We start from the raw sequence: 17,664 nt of genomic DNA, 5'->3' as shown, positions 1-17,664 counted from the left end.
AAAACATAGAGCCAGTGTCTGCTACACAAACTCACCCACAGCTGGCCTCCAATACAAAAACAGCTTTTATCATGATGGTTCACTGTAATGATAATAATAATAATAATAATAATAATAATAATAATAATAATAATAATTTTAAAAAAGGAGCGGAAAAAAAAATTTGTTCCAAAATGGTTTTATTTCCTTTTTAATATCACACATCTGTGTTTCTTGATGTTATCGTATTAGAAGTGCACAAATATTTAAAGTTGCTTTAATGATGTTCAACAAAGAATAAAACAACCTACAATCCTGCTGGCATTTAAATCTAATCATCTAATAAATGTTATTACAAGAAGGACTAAAGTCAGTTGCAGAAAATGTCACAATGCTGTGGTTGGTTGTGCAACACAGCTGATTTTCACTTGTTGCTTCTGTAGAAATGTATCCTGCAGCACATTGAATCAATGTTAGTGTCCTTGGATGACCTCTACACAGCAGAACGCAGACCTGAACCTATCTGACTAAAAGCTCTCTGTGTTTTATATTTTAAAGTTTCTTAATTATGGACCTGGAGCTGATCAGCTGTTTCAAAAACATGTTTATATGTAAAGGTAAGAATAAACACAACCAACACACAGTGGCCTCACAGGAAGCTTTTACTCCTCACTGATCAAAGAAGGTGGGTAAGTCATTGCCTAGAATGACTTTCTCCTCTGCCCTGTGTTTATCAATGGTGACAATATAAGCCACGCCTCCACTGGAGCCGTCCCGGTTCATTGCCAAAGAGAGAGCTACAAGACAGACAAAGACACCATTAGGTTATTAGGATTAAACCTATGAGCAGCACACGCCTGGCATCACTCTGACTTAAAGACAACCTGTGAAAACTTACTGTTGATCACAAACTTCTGACACGCCTCTTTGCTCATTCCCTTACGATACTCCGCATCCACGAACCCGTAAACATACGAGCTGCCAGAGCCGCCAATCGCAAACGGTTGTCTTGTCAGGAGCCCGTTCAGGGTCGCAAAAACCTGGGAGAGGTCAAAGGTCAGAGGGACAAAGGGGAAATTAAACAGATGCATCGTTCTGTATGGACCAACCATCATTTCAGTCCTTCATGTCGCCCCGAAATGAACAAGTTATTCAAAATATACAACTAAATGTGTTTTCTGACACTTTGATTTTGTAACAATATTTTAGCTGAAAGTAAAAACCCGTCTTGGATTGACTCACTTTCATCCTGTTTCCAACTCTAACATCATGATCAGTGTTTACTGGGACTTATTCAAAGCTTTAAGTCACATGGTTTCTTAATAACAGCATTTGTGCTGCTGTCCCTGCACGTCCTCACTGACCTGTCCTCCAGCTCTTCTGTCCCAGCCGGCCACGATGAGATGTGCCGACAGCTCCTCTTTGTACTTGTACGAGATGTTTCTCACCAGAGTCGCAGCTGAGCGAACCTGAGGGTCCTCACCGATCTCGATGCTGTCATGTAGATATACACGATTAATCGATTACATACACAGCTTAACTTAAATGTCAATAATTAAACTAACGTGTCTGTAAAAAGTCAAATGTTTCGTTGCTTTGAGTTCAGATTTAATCAAAGCATCAGGATGAAATGATGTTTTAAAAAACACTTCAGCTTTATTAATGACCTCACAGTGTGATCAATAAAGAGATAAATTCTTATGTTCATGTGAATATTTTGATATATAAATCTGACTGGGAGCTGATAATGGGTCCTGAGGCGAGACCAGTTAAAAACCACAGATCTAAGTGATGTTAGAAAGTGGGGCAATCGTTTTTACTCTTTGCAGATTTTGACCTCTATAGATGTAAATCAGATTTATGTTTAAACATCAAACTTCTCCCTGCTGTCCTCTAACTGTCACCTGTTTAACTAACAGTGAATATTTTAAACTGGTTGTTTCTGCAGCGTGTTCCCCTGACTTGATTTGTTTCAGAAGGAGCTTCAATATACACATTTACCAAAACAGAATATAACACAGTGCTGTCTGGTTGTCAGTGTTATAATGAAGATACTAATGCTTTTTTATATCTTTGATCTGAGGACAAACAATGCACAGTGAATGTGTGTTTACCTGTGAACATCGAGCTGGTAGTTGACCATCTCAGCTATAGTCTGAGCGTCCGCTGCAGAGCCGGACAGAGCACAGTAGATCTTATCATGAAGAGGGGACAGTTTGTTCATCACCCTGTTCACCACTGATTCCCTGCGAGGACAAACAGACCGGAAGTGAGACTGTGTGGTATAAAAGCTGCACGTGAGGACAGGCCGAGTGTTCATTCAGGAAATAACAAACTTCAGACTGCTTTAAAAGCAGAACATTGAATGGTGCCTTTATATGCATATTATTATATTATAACAGCCTATTGTACAGCAGCGCTGTGCGTCAGGTAGGCCACCTGACGCACAGCGCACGCAGAACTTTACGCACCCTGCAGAGACTCGGGAGTCAGACCCCAGCACGACCCCTCCATCATATTCGATGGCAATGATGGTGGTCTGCAAAATAAAGAGCAGATCATTTTACACAGGAGCAACTCCTAATGTGGAACAGTGTTCGGACACAGAGTTTAATCTGTTAAAAACACATTTAAAGAAGTTTACTTACTCCTGTTTTCACCTCCTCTGACAACCACTCGGGTCCTGTTTCCTCGAACATGCTGATACAGTCACTAAACCGTGTTTATCTGTCGCGACGTAAAAGTGACACTGACGTAAACCTCAACGTTACGTCGAACGTTTCCGATTTTAAAACTCCTTCCTGCTTTAGGAAACCCAAATTATGAATCTAAATACAAACTTTTTTTGACGGGTTTACAAATTCAAACATGAGAACGACTCCATGTTTTCCTGAGTATGAACGAAATTGAAAGTAGAAATGTCCCACCCCTGCAGTGAGCCGTGAATCAGCCTCAGCGCGTGCCCAACTATTCACTTACACACAATGTGTGCACATTTTACATCAACACACTCTGACAGTGGGCTCAAGACGCGATGTGATATATATACACACATCTCTCTCTCTCTCTCTCTCTATATATATATATATATAGATATAGATATAGATATATATATATATGTGTGTGTGTATATATATATATATATATATATATAGATAGATATATAGATATAGATATAGATATATAGGTCATAGAGAGAGAGAGAGGTTTTATTTAGACTTTAAATGATGTAGGCTATGAGGCAACAACATTAACATGAGCTTTTTAAGACACCTTATGACTGATTAAAGATGTGTTCAACTACAGACAACAGAGAGAAAAGAAGAAAAAACATATTGGTTTTTTATCGATTTTTATTTTCATAAATTGGTATGAATAAAAAAAAAAATCACAAAACAAGTGGATCTGACTCTTAGAGGAGAAGCCATATTATCATGTGACGTTTGTCAGCAAACAAACTGAAAACATTTTATGCAAAGTTGAACGTGATTACTTCATAATGCATGAACATGAACATACATGTGATTAGCTATTCAAGGTGTCACTCATCATGGAACCTGGGCAGCTTGTCACCAGGTACCACCACATGCTCCACCCCTGTTTCCGTGATCACCACCAGGTTAGCCACGCCTCCACTGACGTTGTCTCTGCCCATGGCCAGAGCCAGAGCTGAGAGCGCAGGATGGAGGGAGGAGGAAGAGGAAGAGGAGGGAAAAACACACAGGCACAGTTAGTGAACTTATAACCTGTAACATGGATCATATCTACAACGAGAGACAAACTTTAAATTAATTAAGTTTCTTCTGTGTGCAAATTGTGTTTTTTTTTCAGTGATATAAACTGAAGGACAAATGAGCATGTTAACAGAGACAAATTCAAAGTGTACAAGCTCAAGTGTTATTTACACGTTAACCCATTAAAAACCAATCTAACATTAACAGTCTAGCTTTGGACTTATTTCATCTTTTAAAGCTGTAAACGCCTCTGTTGTATTATGTTTTTCTTTTCAGCTGTGCAATCTGATTCAAAACCTGTCAAAACTTTATTCAAAAAACACGTGTAATAAAACAGTAGTAATGGCATCATCTTCAGTGAGCCTAATGTGCATTAACTTCACTGTTTAACACGGCACATTCTATAAATATATTGTTAATATATATTATATTCCACATGCTTATATATACTGACTATTGGTAAATGACCTAAAAAAAGTTTGAAGCGCTCTGATGCTGTTAATGTTTGACTTAAATTAAGGAAACAGATAAGCAGCAACACAAACTTGAATCGACTGATCTGGTTTTCTTTCACTCTCCCACTCAGAGCTCTCATGTGAAATAAACATGTAATAAACATTATAAAACACTCAAATGTTAGTTTATATTGGCCGTCAGTTGGTTAATGTTCTCAGCCTAAACAAATCCAGGATGCATTTCTACAAACCTCCAATGAACAATGCTGTTATCTAGTTATTTACTTCCTGATAAATCATGTAGAAAGTGAAGTTTTATAAAAGTACCATTAGTGGCAAACTGTAGACATTCCTCTCTGCTCATGTCGGGTCTGTATTTGGCGTCAACGTAGCCGTAGATGTATGTGCTGCCTGAGCCTCCGATAGTAACCGGCTGTCTGATCAACATCCCACCAAGAGACACGACGTACACCTGGAGAAGGATGGAGAGCATCTGTGATGCAGCGTCATGCAGAAAGATGGACTGAACATCATCACTGCTTCTGTTTGGACTCGTCGTACCTGAGCACCTTTCTTCTTGTCCCAGCCTGCTGTGATGAAGCCGGCCTGGAGCTCGTCTTTGTTTTTGTAACACAGCTCTTTCAGCACTGATGCAGCTGATATCACCAGAGGAGCCGTCTCCATCTGGACACTAAAGATCAGAGGGAGACCCAGAGAGAACATGTGGATTCAAGTTTATGCTTTTAAAAGTAGAAGAGACCGGGGGTACCAGCAGCCTACAGTGGCTCCTCAGAGCAGACAGAGAAGGCTTGTTAGCTACATGTCATTCTCTATCCACTGTCCTGTCTCTGTAATAAAGGAATAAAAAGACCCAAAATAAATCTTATAAAGGAGAAGAGACTGATGATCATGGGTTGTATTGAATGCTCTAATGTTCTGTGTGTAAACCTGTGTCAGGTTTGTCTCACCTGTGGAAGGACAGATGAAACTTTGCAGCCTTGATGACGGCCTGTGCATCAGCGAGGGAGCCAGCCATGCAGCAGAAGATCTGATCATGAACCTGGATCACCTTGTTGATGGTTTTGGATGAAACATATTCCCTAAAGAACGAGACACATAACGACACTGACGTGAGAGTATTCATCAGAGATTTAAATTATTAGTTGAAAACAGTTAGAATCTCAAACAGGTGGATGAAATATGAGACCCTTCAGGCGACTTTAGTATCACACTTAAAAAAAGTCTTTATATCTAAGAGTCTTTACATCACATGCAACGATATGCATTAAAGTGTAAAGATAGCCAAAGCAGAAAAATGGCCCCACAGTGTGAACATGTGCTATAATTAATATTTATGTATCCATGTGAGTCTCATTTCACTGATCCAAGAGAAGCTCGAAACACTTCACATGTTTTAATGCAGAGTAGCTTCATTTGTATTAACGGCCTTTATGACTTTAATAAAGCTCATTATATGTTGTGTATTATCAACACCTCCCCAAATCTATGGCTCCAAACTGTTTAATCAAACATAATTCAGAACCAGCCTTCTTCACTTAACGTTTACGTGCCTTCAAAGAAAAAAAGCCGGCGTTTACAGGTTATGTACATTATGCTATATAAGTTTTAAGTCTAATGCTAATGCTAACTGCACAGGTTTAACTTGTAATTATATTTACTCTTAGTCACATAGGGGCTGCTAAATCTTGTTTGGGGGATTATTGTATACAGAGGGGAGGGGGGACAGCGGGTGTGTATTGTAACTAATGTCTTGTGTCCTGCCTGTTTGTATACTGCTACTGGATGCCTTGAATTTCCCTCAGGATCAATAAAGTATCTATCTATCTATCTACTGGATCTGTATTCTATGGAAGTGTTTAATAGTCATATATTGAATGATTCCTTATGTGTAAAATCACATAAACTTTACGTTTTAAACTATTTGTTCACATTTTAAAGGTTCAGTACATCAACGTTTTGATTGTGTATTTCATTTTATATTCGTGGAGTTTATTTTGATCATAAATGTTCAAGTGTCTCTGATTAAACCTGATATAAAAGTAATCATAATTCAGTGAGCAGTCAGAGCATCCTCACCCTCCCATGGAGGCCCTGGAGTCTGACCCGATCACGACCCCCCCATCGAAGGTGGCAGCCAGGATGGTGGTCTGCAGGGAGAGAGGGGACGACACTGATCATTTCAACACTTTACAAATATATCACACAGTTCAGATTCAGACAAGACAAGTAAAACAATACAATAAAGCAACTCAGGTATACTTATTTAACACGGCCTCATGTTCATTCATGCTGGCTGAAAGCAGCAATGAATTATGGGATACAGAGTTCTATAGCGAAGATCTTTAAAGTGATATAGACAAAGATAGAAACGCAAACTCAGAGACTTTTTGTCGATAAGTGATGAATTAACTCATTCAGAGATTTCACACAAACGACACACTGACAAGGAAGCACGTGAAGTGTCCAGACGATGTCATTTCACTTTGTGTAAACGTGACGGTTCAGGTAAAGCGTCACCTGATTATTTAGGAAGCTCGATCGATCGTTTGACGCGTAATCGGATTCTGCTTCGGTAAACTAAGATAGAAGTTTGTTGGGACGGATTTACTCACCCCTGTGCTGACTCCTTTGACTTGAGAGTTCGTGTAGTGTTTCTCCATTTTAACTGCAAAATCGAAAGAGAACAGGGAGAGGTGACGCGCAGAACAGCGACCTCAGGCGCACCAGGACGCACCAGGACGCACAGGGAAGCGGCAGACGCGTCCAGCATGGATCGATCCAATGTCTTCGAAACTCCTTCAGCCGGATTTAATTTCGACAACGCAGCGAGGTATGAGCTTCTGTTTGTGTCCTCTTAGCATGCACAGATTATTAATCATCACAGCAAGGTCAAACAGCGCCTCTGTGAACGATGTGCTCACAGAGAGCTCAAAAGTGAAACTAACTTTTTCCTTGTTTTTTAAGTTCAATCAATGAAATAATAGCGATGATGTGTTCATATCTATGTTTTTCCAAGATATTAAATAATGTATAATGCACCCTCACCCCTCTCTCTGTAGGAATGCTGCGTTAGAGGGTCTTTTTGATGGACAGACTCCTAAACCTATGAAAACAGGCACAACGATAGCAGGAGTGGTGTTCAAGGCAAGTCTGAACTGAACATACACACAGACCAAACTGGGATTGTCTATATCTTATTTTACACACTATAAAAAAGGACTATAGTCATTACTTCAATGTCATCAGTATGTTGCATAGGATAAAGTATTATAATGATTTAATAATCTTAAGGGAAGAAATGTCTAATGTTTGTTTGGATAACACAGCAGGGAAAGTTTCTGCATCATCCAGAGCATCCATCATATCAGTGTTTCCTCCGAGCCAATGAATGTCAAAAACATTAACACGCCTTGCATTTCATCTCATGCTTAACCAGTGGTGTATATAGTGCAGGTTATACACTTATGTTTGAGTCTCCATAGATTAGACCTACTGATAAATCCTCTTTGATTCACACCAATGATTGATTGATAATGTTCTGTATGCTGCTGTTTTTGTGAAGGGATGACTTTTCCTACTCTGTCTCTGATTGGCTCATCCACACTAACTAACTATTCAAAGGATGTCACTGTTTTATTCTCTGCTGGCTGGGCCACTTCATGAAAGAGAGGCATCCTGCTTATAGCTGTTCAACACATGGCTCAGTTTGAAAAGCAGTCATGTAAAAAGGTGCAGCAGTCGTTTTGATGGTTTATTAAACATTCATCCAACATGGATGATGTGTAAGTTCAGTATTTGAACACATCGGTTCATCTATTCATCATATAAAAACATTTCACCATCTTAGATTTATCTAATTTGTCACACTTTCATTTAAACCACAGCGCCACCGCTAATGATGAAGCCATTCCTTTTTTAAAAACTTTATTATAAACTGTGTGTCCAGCAGATAAATATAATCTGAGTGAAGACTCTACTCTGACTCTTCTGTGTTTTGCAGGATGGGGTTGTGCTAGGAGCAGACACCAGAGCCACATCCAGTGAAGTTGTGGCTGACAAGCAGTGCGCCAAGATCCATTACATCGCTCCGAATATATAGTAAGTCTCCAACGTCACAGGGATACTTTCACAAAGTAAATTATGTCCTCTCTGCTTTTTTGCTAGTTAAATTAGCCCTCTGTGCATGAACATTAACACACCTGTAGTTCACCTTTGGTTGGTTCATGCAGCTACCTGCTCAGACGTAGGAGAGAAGAAGAAACAGGGCAGAAAGTTTTCTTTGTTGTTGTGACGAAGGAAAGGGAAATACAACAGCTTCTTCCAGCAGGAAACAAGTTACTGTATAGTAATGTAAATATAAGTAAAGTGTAGTCTGTGTAAAGTAAGAACAGAAAACTTGAACTGCAGGCGGAGCTCATGCATCAGTTCGCTCTTTGTTTGTGATAGTGGGAGAACTAAAAATAATCACAACAGTCCGAGATCTTCTTTAGCAATCTGCTTTAATTTGTTTCAGCATTTAAAAAGGTACAAACACAACAAAAGTTTACTCACTCAAGAAAAGGGGGGGGTCCCGAAAACTGTTCAAAAAGATGTGTGAAAGAAAAACAGCCTTAAATACTTCTGGGATAAAACCACAGTGCTGCTCGCCGGGGTGAAACCACATCGACTGTTTAAGTTATAGGAATGATCAGAAACTTCACACTTTATATTTAGTCTGTAAAATGCAGAAACACTCTGTGAACACATTCATCAAGCTGGAGTCCATCTGACTCTGGCTGCTTTAAAATAAAATACAAAAACCATAACCGTCCTCCCCCGTCCCTCAGAATGAGCTGGTATATTCCAGATTGATGCACCTGGTGGAGAAAGGGGCATTCAGGTGCGATCGTAAATAAGAGCATCATCTTTTGACATTTACCTTGATGAGGAAAATGGTTAAAAACCAAAGCAACAATAAACAAACAAAACAAATACTTCAATAATAATCAAATAAACTAAATGATGTGTGAAGTTGTTTTTGTCTTCTTGTTGAGGGAGTAAGTGACGCTCACTCACACATGTTGGACCTTCCTTAAACCTCTCCTGACACACTTCCTCTCTGTTTGCACGCTCACTCTGACAGTCTGTCTCTTTGAGGACTGTCCATGAACTCTGTGGAGACAGAGTGGATGTTGAATTGTTGTCAGCACTGATGCTGTCTTAGTTCCACGTTGTCATTTACACAAACATTTAAAAAAGAGTTAAAATAAAAGTATCATGCAGATGTAAACATCCAAAGTGAATATTCTAATGAACAACTTTCTCTGATATGAGAGTGAGGGGAGCTTGCTGCTGTATTTATCGCCTCTGCTGTCATGAAAGTTCATTCGCTCAGCTGTCGGCGGGGCTTCAGACGGAGGTCACATCGTGCCAAAGTGTGAGAGTGGAGGGACCGGTTTGAGATCGGCCCTCAGATTGCTCAGGTGCAACTTTTGTTTGCGTGCTTGGCCAATGAAACCATAGAAGAAGAAATACGTAACTCTGTCTTTTTGTTGGATTATTGTTTAAATAAACATAAATGATAAAAGTCTCAAGAAAGAAATGTATATTTTTCCACCTTCTCTTTGGCCTCTCCCTTCCTGAAACCCTAATTCTTCTTCTCCCTCATTTGGTCTTTTCGGTCTCTTCACAGCTGTTGCGGAGCGGGTACAGCAGCAGACACAGAGAAGACCACCGAGCTGCTCTCCTCCAACCTCGCCATCTTCTCTCTGAACAGCGGGAGGAACCCTCGTGTCGTCATGGGTGTCAACATACTTCAGGATATGCTTTACAGGTACGTTTCACACACACACACACACAAACACACACACACACACACACACACACACACACAGACACACACACACACACACACACACACACACGTACTTGAAGGCTTAATTCTTCCTGTTAATGATCCTGTGATTTTATATCTCTGCTCTCAGGTATCACGGTCAAATCGGGGCCAATCTCATACTGGGAGGAGTAGATTGCACTGGGAACCACCTGTACTCTGTGGGGCCTTATGGGAGTGTGAATAAGGTGCCTTACCTTACTATGGGTATGTGGATCATGACGTGTACATGACTCTGCAGTCAGCAGCTCTGTTTCTTCCTCTCTTGGATTCTTGATTTGTCATTCTCTTTTCTCAAACTTAATTAAATGAAGACCTGCTCTGTTTCATTTGAGAGTTTAGTAATTTCATAATTAACCAATAAAAATGATGATGTGCATTTAAGGGTTCAGTTGGCAGTTTGTTTTCTTTAACAAGACTTGATCTTACATCACATCAAGCTGCAAACTGCAGAGTTAAAAAGCTGCAGTTCCTCGAGTGTCCGCTTGAGACTTTCTCTAAAACACCAGAAGTGTCACACACACACACACACTCACACACACACACACACACACACGTGTTAGTGCTAGAAATAAACATGTTTACAGCCTCAGAGATATGCTGCAGAAACCAAGGTAGACAAAGTTTATTGTCAATGCACAGCTGTACATCAGAATCTCACTGCGTCTCTCAGTGGAAGAAGAGAAACTTTAAAAGCTTATAGAACAATAATAAATAAATAAATAGTGATTGGTGACATCACTGAGATAATATCCATGAGTCTGTTTTTTATCACTGCAGGATCTGGAGATCTGGCTGCTCTTGGGATTCTAGAGGACGGGTTCCGACCCGACCTGGAGGTATGTCACCTGTGTTGTGATCCTCACTGTCACTTACAGGGCTCACTTTGGGCATCTTTAATTCAGAGGGGCTCTTCTTGAGAGCATTATTTCATTTCTAACAATCTTGCAGTAACAGTAAGATAATCGTGGCCCTCTTGGTAACCCGTCCTTGTTTTATAAAAAGCCTGAATGTTTTTTATTTGTCCCTGTTGTTTTTGTTGTTTCTCTGATCTCTCTCTCTCTCTCAGCTGGAGAAGGCGAAGGAGCTCGTGCGTTCGGCCATCCAAGCTGGGATCATGAGTGACCTCGGGTCAGGCAACAACATCGACATCTGTGTGATCACCAGAGAAGGAGTGGACTACATCCGACCCTATCAGGAGTCCCAGTACAAAGACAACAGGTCGGCCAGAATGACAGTGACGTTATTCAAGATCTCCACACAGAGTCAGGATAGGGCTACAAAAGTGGTGCCTTTCGTTTTTGTTTTTGTATCTGTGTTAATGTTTAACTGTTTTTTTATCTAACAGGAAAATAAAGTACAAGTACCGCCCTGGAACGACCGCGGTCCTAACAGAGAAAGTAGTCCCGCTGAAGCTGGAGGTGGTGCAGGAGACGGTGCAGCAGATGGAAACAGCCTGACGCAAAACGACTCAACAAGCTCATCATAACATTTAACTGCAAAGGACCAGTCTGTGTTTTATAACAGGGCTTTCACTGTGTTCAGTATAAATACATCTCAGACATTTTATCATCATGGCTTACACTCTAATGCTGATAAACTGTGATGTGGGGTCGATCCAAACGTACTGCAGCACAAGCTGACTGCTGGATCATAAGATTATAACATGTTTTCACAATTCTTGATTGATAATAAAAACCTGTCAATAAAATTCTTTTCATGACGTGTAACTATTTTTTGAGGATTGATTTAAGTCCTTTTTGTGCCTTTATTGTACAGACAGTGGATAGAGTCTGAATCACAGAGAGAGGTAAGTCAGGGATGACATGTAGGATAGGAGCCACAGGCCGGATTCAAACCAGGACTGCCCGCTTTCAGGGCCATGTCCTCTTCACATGTGGACGTTATCAGCATGTTTATCTCTGAATAGACTCAGTGTTTTCCCTGCACCAAAGACAGCAGATGAAGTTACCAGGATGTTACGTGTTCATAAAACTGCATCATTAACGTTTCACTGACTGAACTTCATTATTACATATTTGACTTCTGCTGGATGATCCAAACATGACTAGGTTTATTTATATTCCTTAAAAAATGTGTTAATACACAAATACTGCAGAAAAGAGCTCAAATGTAATGTATACATGAAACTTAAGGTGACTTTAAATAAATAAAACATAGTTTGCACACGTCACGTGGATGTTTAGTTTGAGGGTTTCAGGTTATTCCTCTCACTGAGCTGCTCTGTTGGTGTTTCATTTGTTGTTTAAACTTATATAAAAACGCAGGTGAGGTGTGGAGGCTGATGCAACTTAAACCTGTCTGTTGCACCTCTGCTTAGATACTAAGTACGACATCGTCATAAAGGCCTCCGATTGGTCCGTGCTGTTTCTTTATTAAAGCAGATTAATGCGCAGTTTGGGGTCTAAATTCAAAAATGTATTCTTTCTAAAGTATTTTCAGTACACAACACGTTTTGTTAAAATACATTACTGTGTTTGTTTTCCACGGACTGATTTTGAATATTATGAGAGGACTGAACTATTAAACTAGTTTTAAAATCCTTTCACTTTCGAATTCTTTGTCACGAACGAGGAAATAATCTCTGACGGTCTGTCGCCTAACTTCGTCATATTACACAAACTAACCCCTCAAATATAGAATACACTTCAATATATAGGTTTATTAAGGTCAGTGCACGATGGCTCTGTTTGATGTAAGTGGGTTTAAGCCTTATTCTGAGCTCAGGAGGCAGATTCTCCCCGGAGGACAGGCGCATCTGGTCGACAGGACCAACCACTACAACTTCGGGGCTAAAACTCAAGAGTTCGCGGTGCCTTTGGGTGTAGATGTGAGTATCAGTCTCTTGGTTATGATAAGAAATGAATAGTCTAAATTCTATCCGGTAAACCTGCTGCAGTCATGAAGCGTCACGCGCCGTGGGTGATGCTGTTTTACGCGTCTGTGGTTTCAAGTGTTTGGTGCGTTTAGCTTCTTATTACATTTCATCAGCCTTTAACCTAACTGAGACGAGTTGTTGTCTGAGTATATGATCTCATGATAGATATTCTGCTCTCATGTTCTCTCTCTTCCCTTCTTTGTAGCCCTCAGGGTTTCTCAAGTCCTGCAACCGTGAAGGAGGGGTCTGTATAGAACTGAACCACGGGACCACCACCCTGGCCTTCAAGTTCAGACATGGAGTCATCGTCGCTGTGGACTCCAGAGCCTCAGCTGGCCGGTATTTAGGTGAATACACGTGACTGAAAAATAATGAAAAATGTGCTTCATGTCCAGGGCTGCACCTGGTGAAAGTGGGGCCCTCTGAACCCCACCTCCAGGTTTGATGCCCTTAACTACACACACTATTGTTTAAACTGGTAACAAATCAATTAGAGACCTCTTTAGATGATGTGGCCCTTAATGCACAGGGTGCATGTGTCAACAAACTCTTCATCATATCAAAAAGAGCATGAAACTGTGACAGGGAAGGTGACTATAACGAAGGGGTCAGAAAATGTAAATCAGCATGTGATCATGCTGCCTCCTCTCTTTGTTTACATTCGTATCCTGTAATCTTGGTCTCTAAATGTCTCCTTTCCCGAACGTGTTGCGGCTCTGCAGCATCCAACGATGTCAACAAGGTCATAGAGATCAACCCGTACCTGCTGGGCACCATGTCGGGCAGCGCTGCAGACTGCCAGTACTGGGAGAGACTGCTGGCCAAAGAGTGCAGGTGAATACTGGTCCCACTGGGTCTCAGTACTTTCTGTCATGTAAAGCTAGCTGAAAGTAGCTGAAAAACTGAAAACATGCAAAGAAGACTTTGATTAAATAAAAAACAATCTGTCTGTGTTCTTATTATAGGCGACTATGACGAGGGATTCTTTTCTCTGTTTTGGTTGTCATGACAGTTTGAACACTGAATTATTTGTTGATTGACTGACATGTGAAATAATTGCTCACCTTGTTGTGTTATTTGATTTCCTCGCAGGCTGTACAGACTGAGAAACAACCACAGGATCTCTGTGGCTGCAGCCTCCAAGCTGCTGTCTAACATGATGCTGGGTTACAGAGGCATGGGCCTCTCTATGGGAAGCATGATCTGTGGATGGGATAAAGAGGTAATCTGTGATGGACGTGTGAAACATACAAACTGCAAAAATTACATTTCTATTATTTTATTTTATCACATTTTATTTTAACTCACTTACTGGTTTCAAACCAGTTTGTGCTGGCAGAGGATCGTAAAGCTGTGATGTAAGAATTGAGGCCAAGCTACAACCTTTGGTGTTCAAATTAAGTGCCATTAAGTGCAGTTCCTCAAGTGTCCACTAGGGATTTTTTTTCTCAAACTCATATTTTTATTTTATGCCTTATTAGGGTCATAATTGATTGTTCTGTAACTGTATCAGAAACAGTGCTGTGTATATTCTAATAATACATTCCCTTAAGACATTATAATTTGTTTTATTCAGGGTCCTGGGCTGTACTACGTGGACGATAATGGGACGCGTCTGTCCGGACGAATGTTCTCTACCGGCTGTGGCAGCTCTTTTGCCTACGGCGTTGTGGACAGCGGGTACCGGGAGGACCTGACGGTGGAGGAGGCGTATGAGCTGGGCCGTCGGGGCATCGCTCACGCCACCCACAGAGACGCTTACTCCGGAGGGTCGGTCAACAGTGAGTACACCTGGGAACGCTCCTTCTCTGTGTTTAAGGTTTAACATGAGAATAAAGACAGAGTCCAGAAGCTTCTCCAAATCACATTTAATGATGTGATTGGCCTTTTTTCTGTCAACGGTCTAGTTACAACTCGTGATATTTTGCACGTACTCAGGAGGTCTGAGGAGGCATGACATAAACAGATCGACATGGAAGAGAGGTTTTCCTGTACATCGATGATGTGTGTAGTTCCATCGTTCGACACACTCGCAATATCAACAAACGAGTTTTATTTTGTGCACAGAGATCGCACTGGTTTGTGCAGACAGTCTTTGCTCATGCACCAGTTACAAGATATTAATGTCAACAGCCCCCTTCCCCCCCTGACTTGTGGGGAATTTTTCTGAATTTTTCTCTGTCATCAATTTAACCGGACTTCACATAAATTTCAGGTGAAACTGAGGTGAACATATGCAGCTCAAGCCCCCCAAAAAGAAATGTCCTTTCTCCTGTCAATATGTGTGTTCTGACTGTGTGTGTGTGTGTGTGTGTGTGTGTGTGTGTGTGTGTGTGTGTGTGTAGTGTACCACATGCAGGAGGACGGCTGGATAAAGGTGTGTAAGGACGACGTGTCAGAGTTGATCCATCGCTACAGGAAGGGAATGTTCTGAGTTTGACCCCTTTAACAAAGACCAACATGTCCAAATGATGTCTTCTGTTCTAACATGATGAATCTGATTCAGGAAATTAATGACTCTACTTTGTCTGATGTTGTATCAATAAAATGGCAGCCAGATCATTTCTTTCCTTCCATATCAAGCTGAACTTAAGCGGCTCAGACTGTTCACATCTCTGTTTAGTTCATTTCTTGATGTTTTCTGCTCGTCACTTCTGTCGCTCTCCAAACGTGCAGTGAAGTTCAGTGAAGTCGTTTGTGTTAACGAGACATCAGAACACAAAACTCTGAATAAAAACAGTTTCTCTAACTACTGCTCTGTGATGTATTATTGTAGATCCCACTTCCTCTTCCACCCTTTTTACTGCCTTCACCTTATCAGGCCTCGCCTGTCTGCAGCACGCCACGCTCAACTACATGTCAGGTTACCTGCTACTTTTACTCAAAGCAGCAGCTTTCATATTAAACCAGCTAACATAAACACTTCACTGATTATAAAGCTGAGCTGATCCATTATGATGCTTCATGATGTACGACGAGGAGGCGGGACCAAACAAAAACAAGAACATTTTAAATCTCTCAGTTTGAACAAACCAAGCCAATTAAATATTTTGACTTGTGGTTGATGTTTATACAGAATAACATCTATCTATTTGTTTGATGACAACTTTAAAGTACAGAAAATGTTTAAGTTAAAGGTAAATCCAAAAATCAAGATGTTTAAAGGTTGACCATAGGAACAAACCAAATATAAATATCTGTCTTTGCAGCTGGCTGAAATCAGCTCTAAACCTGTTAGGTGAGATTTTTATTTCCTATGAGACGTCACCGTCATATTTACAGTCTGTGGTGTTATCATTATCACACTAATATATCTATTTAAATTCTGAATAAACACAGTTTGGGTGCATAAAGCTTTATAGTATTTTATGGATGATTTATTAACATCTAAAATGACGCTCATGCTGTCAATACATGATCATGTATTAAAAACACCCTGTAGTAACCATAGTTACAGGAGCTGTGATGTCATCGGTTGCCATGCAGAACTCGGCTCCACAGGTTCTTGTGTCCATGACTTCAGTCAAGTTTGTCAACTTTAATTTCCTTCTATAGAACAATGAGTACAAGTTCATTTAGTTAACTTTTAATGACAATTGTGACCCTTAAAATTAATTGTTTCCATTGCAGGTATGTCGTACAGTATTATAGTAAAAAACTACAAAATGACATCACAGCCCTGTTAACATGTTTATTTATTAAAGTTGATCTATTTATATTTTTTAATACTAATATTTATTTATATAGTGTTTAGATTATTCTATATGTATTGTTTAAAGTTTAAATAGAGGATGAACAGCTCAGGAGAGTTTACAGCAGTTCTGTTTCTTGTTGCTAGGCAGACTTCGGTACAACAGGTTTGCTCAGGGGAAAACCAGTTCAATGCATGCAGTATAAGACGAAGGTGGAGTCTGTAAAGTTTACAGCACATCTCTCACATCTTTACTCAGGAAGCCTTTTCTTATTCAACAAAGAAATAAATGTGTTTGTTCTTCAAATGTAAATTGAACGTTAGCTTAGTAGGCAAAAGCGCTGTGTGTGAAATCACAAGAAGACTCACTTTTTAAAGGCTTTATTGAAAAACATCAGATTTGTAATGTTTAATCACCCGGCACAAGAACTGGTTATGAGCATTGATGCTTCATTTTGATTGGTTTAAAACTGAACATAAATCATTCAATTGTTCTGATCAGTAGACAAATATCTACAGAGAAACATTCAACATCCCTCAAACATTCAAGACCTGAACTCAAAGAAAACTACTTTTCATCACATCAGTGTGTTATCAGCTGAAGCATTTAGTATATTCTTAGTGTTTAGATATAAGTATATATATTTAAAAAGGGTTTATTTAGAGGATGAACAGCTCAGGAGAGTTTACAGCAGTTCTGTTTCTTGTTGCTAGGCAGACTTCGGTACAACAGGTTTGCTCAGGGGAAAACCAGTTCAATGCATGCAGTATAAGAGGAAGGTGGAGTCTGTAAAGTTTACACCACATCTCTCACATCTTTACTCAGGAAGCCTTTTCTTATTCAACAAGAAAGAAACTTTTTGTTCTTTAAATGTAAATTAAACAGTAAAATCCAAGACAAAGTGCAGCCTACAAGAGGTTCCTTCATTTTTACCTTCTTATAGAATGCAACAAATACCATCAGCTGTGCACGCCCAGGGTCCTCGTTTTGGGAGACGAGTGTGTTACAGGGT

General features: G+C 40.1%; 4 protein-coding genes across 5 annotated transcripts; 2 read left to right on the top strand and 2 right to left on the bottom strand.

Moving 5' to 3' along the window:
* Positions 1-162: 162 nt before the first annotated feature.
* Positions 163-2,941, bottom strand: psmb9a (proteasome 20S subunit beta 9a). The gene is made up of 6 exons (XM_079367968.1): positions 2,628-2,941; positions 2,451-2,518; positions 2,094-2,225; positions 1,344-1,473; positions 878-1,019; positions 163-776 (listed from the first exon to the last, which is right to left on the bottom strand). The coding sequence occupies exons 1-6, from the start codon at positions 2,676-2,678 to the stop codon at positions 649-651; spliced, it is 651 nt and encodes a 216-aa protein (XP_079224094.1). The 5' UTR covers positions 2,679-2,941; the 3' UTR covers positions 163-648.
* A 373-nt stretch (positions 2,942-3,314) lies between these two features.
* Positions 3,315-8,785, bottom strand: psmb12 (proteasome 20S subunit beta 12). 2 transcript variants are annotated; one of them, XM_079367965.1, is made up of 7 exons: positions 8,741-8,761; positions 6,802-6,854; positions 6,266-6,336; positions 5,137-5,268; positions 4,730-4,859; positions 4,496-4,640; positions 3,315-3,648 (listed from the first exon to the last, which is right to left on the bottom strand). In XM_079367965.1, exons 2-7 carry the CDS (start codon positions 6,847-6,849, stop codon positions 3,521-3,523), a joined length of 654 nt encoding a protein of 217 aa, XP_079224091.1. In that variant the 5' UTR covers positions 6,850-6,854; positions 8,741-8,761; the 3' UTR covers positions 3,315-3,520. The 2 variants fall into 2 exon arrangements, with proteins under 2 accessions (XP_079224091.1, XP_079224092.1); XM_079367966.1 differs by lacking the exon at positions 6,802-6,854 and having other exon boundaries at positions 8,741-8,785.
* Positions 6,873-11,784, top strand: psmb13a (proteasome 20S subunit beta 13a). Its single transcript, XM_079367969.1, has 8 exons — positions 6,873-7,019; positions 7,249-7,333; positions 8,190-8,287; positions 9,861-10,001; positions 10,153-10,268; positions 10,842-10,900; positions 11,131-11,282; positions 11,410-11,784. The coding sequence occupies exons 1-8, from the start codon at positions 6,958-6,960 to the stop codon at positions 11,519-11,521; spliced, it is 825 nt and encodes a 274-aa protein (XP_079224095.1). The 5' UTR covers positions 6,873-6,957; the 3' UTR covers positions 11,522-11,784.
* A 745-nt stretch (positions 11,785-12,529) lies between these two features.
* psmb8a (proteasome 20S subunit beta 8A) lies at positions 12,530-15,709 on the top strand. Its single transcript, XM_079368842.1, has 6 exons — positions 12,530-12,912; positions 13,166-13,307; positions 13,683-13,794; positions 14,053-14,182; positions 14,537-14,741; positions 15,306-15,709. Exons 1-6 carry the CDS (start codon positions 12,763-12,765, stop codon positions 15,392-15,394), a joined length of 828 nt encoding a protein of 275 aa, XP_079224968.1. The 5' UTR covers positions 12,530-12,762; the 3' UTR covers positions 15,395-15,709.
* Positions 15,710-17,664: the final 1,955 nt, after the last annotated feature.

The sequence above is a fragment of the Symphodus melops genome (genome assembly GCF_947650265.1).
Source record: "Symphodus melops genome assembly, chromosome: 18".
Classification (NCBI taxonomy): Eukaryota; Metazoa; Chordata; class Actinopteri; order Labriformes; family Labridae; genus Symphodus; species Symphodus melops.
This window is presented reverse-complemented; position numbering and strand designations above follow the sequence as displayed.

Bases quoted from the DNA above. Each gene is read 5' to 3' on its own strand.
- psmb9a (XM_079367968.1), bottom strand. From the start codon at position 2,678: ATGTTCGAGGAAACAGGACCCGAGTGGTTGTCAGAGGAGGTGAAAACA. The intron at 2,226-2,450 runs GTGCGTAAAGTT...TTGTCCTCGCAG, and splicing joins GACTCCCGAGTCTCTGCAGG to GGAATCAGTGGTGAACAGGG. The intron at 1,020-1,343 runs GTCAGTGAGGAC...GACCTCTCCCAG, and splicing joins ACAGAAGAGCTGGAGGACAG to GTTTTTGCGACCCTGAACGG.
- psmb12 (XM_079367965.1), bottom strand. From the start codon at position 6,849: ATGGAGAAACACTACACGAACTCTCAAGTCAAAGGAGTCAGCACAGGG. The intron at 6,337-6,801 runs GTGAGTAAATCC...CTCTCCCTGCAG, and splicing joins TCAAAGGAGTCAGCACAGGG to ACCACCATCCTGGCTGCCAC. The intron at 4,860-5,136 runs GTGAGACAAACC...TCTGATCTTTAG, and splicing joins TTTCATCTGTCCTTCCACAG to TGTCCAGATGGAGACGGCTC.
- psmb13a (XM_079367969.1), top strand. From the start codon at position 6,958: ATGGATCGATCCAATGTCTTCGAAACTCCTTCAGCCGGATTTAATTTC. The intron at 10,901-11,130 runs GTATGTCACCTG...TCTCTCTCTCAG, and splicing joins GGTTCCGACCCGACCTGGAG to CTGGAGAAGGCGAAGGAGCT. The intron at 11,283-11,409 runs GTCGGCCAGAAT...TTTATCTAACAG, and splicing joins TCCCAGTACAAAGACAACAG to GAAAATAAAGTACAAGTACC.
- psmb8a (XM_079368842.1), top strand. From the start codon at position 12,763: ATGGCTCTGTTTGATGTAAGTGGGTTTAAGCCTTATTCTGAGCTCAGG. The intron at 12,913-13,165 runs GTGAGTATCAGT...CCTTCTTTGTAG, and splicing joins CGGTGCCTTTGGGTGTAGAT to CCCTCAGGGTTTCTCAAGTC. The intron at 14,742-15,305 runs GTGAGTACACCT...GTGTGTGTGTAG, and splicing joins CTCCGGAGGGTCGGTCAACA to TGTACCACATGCAGGAGGAC.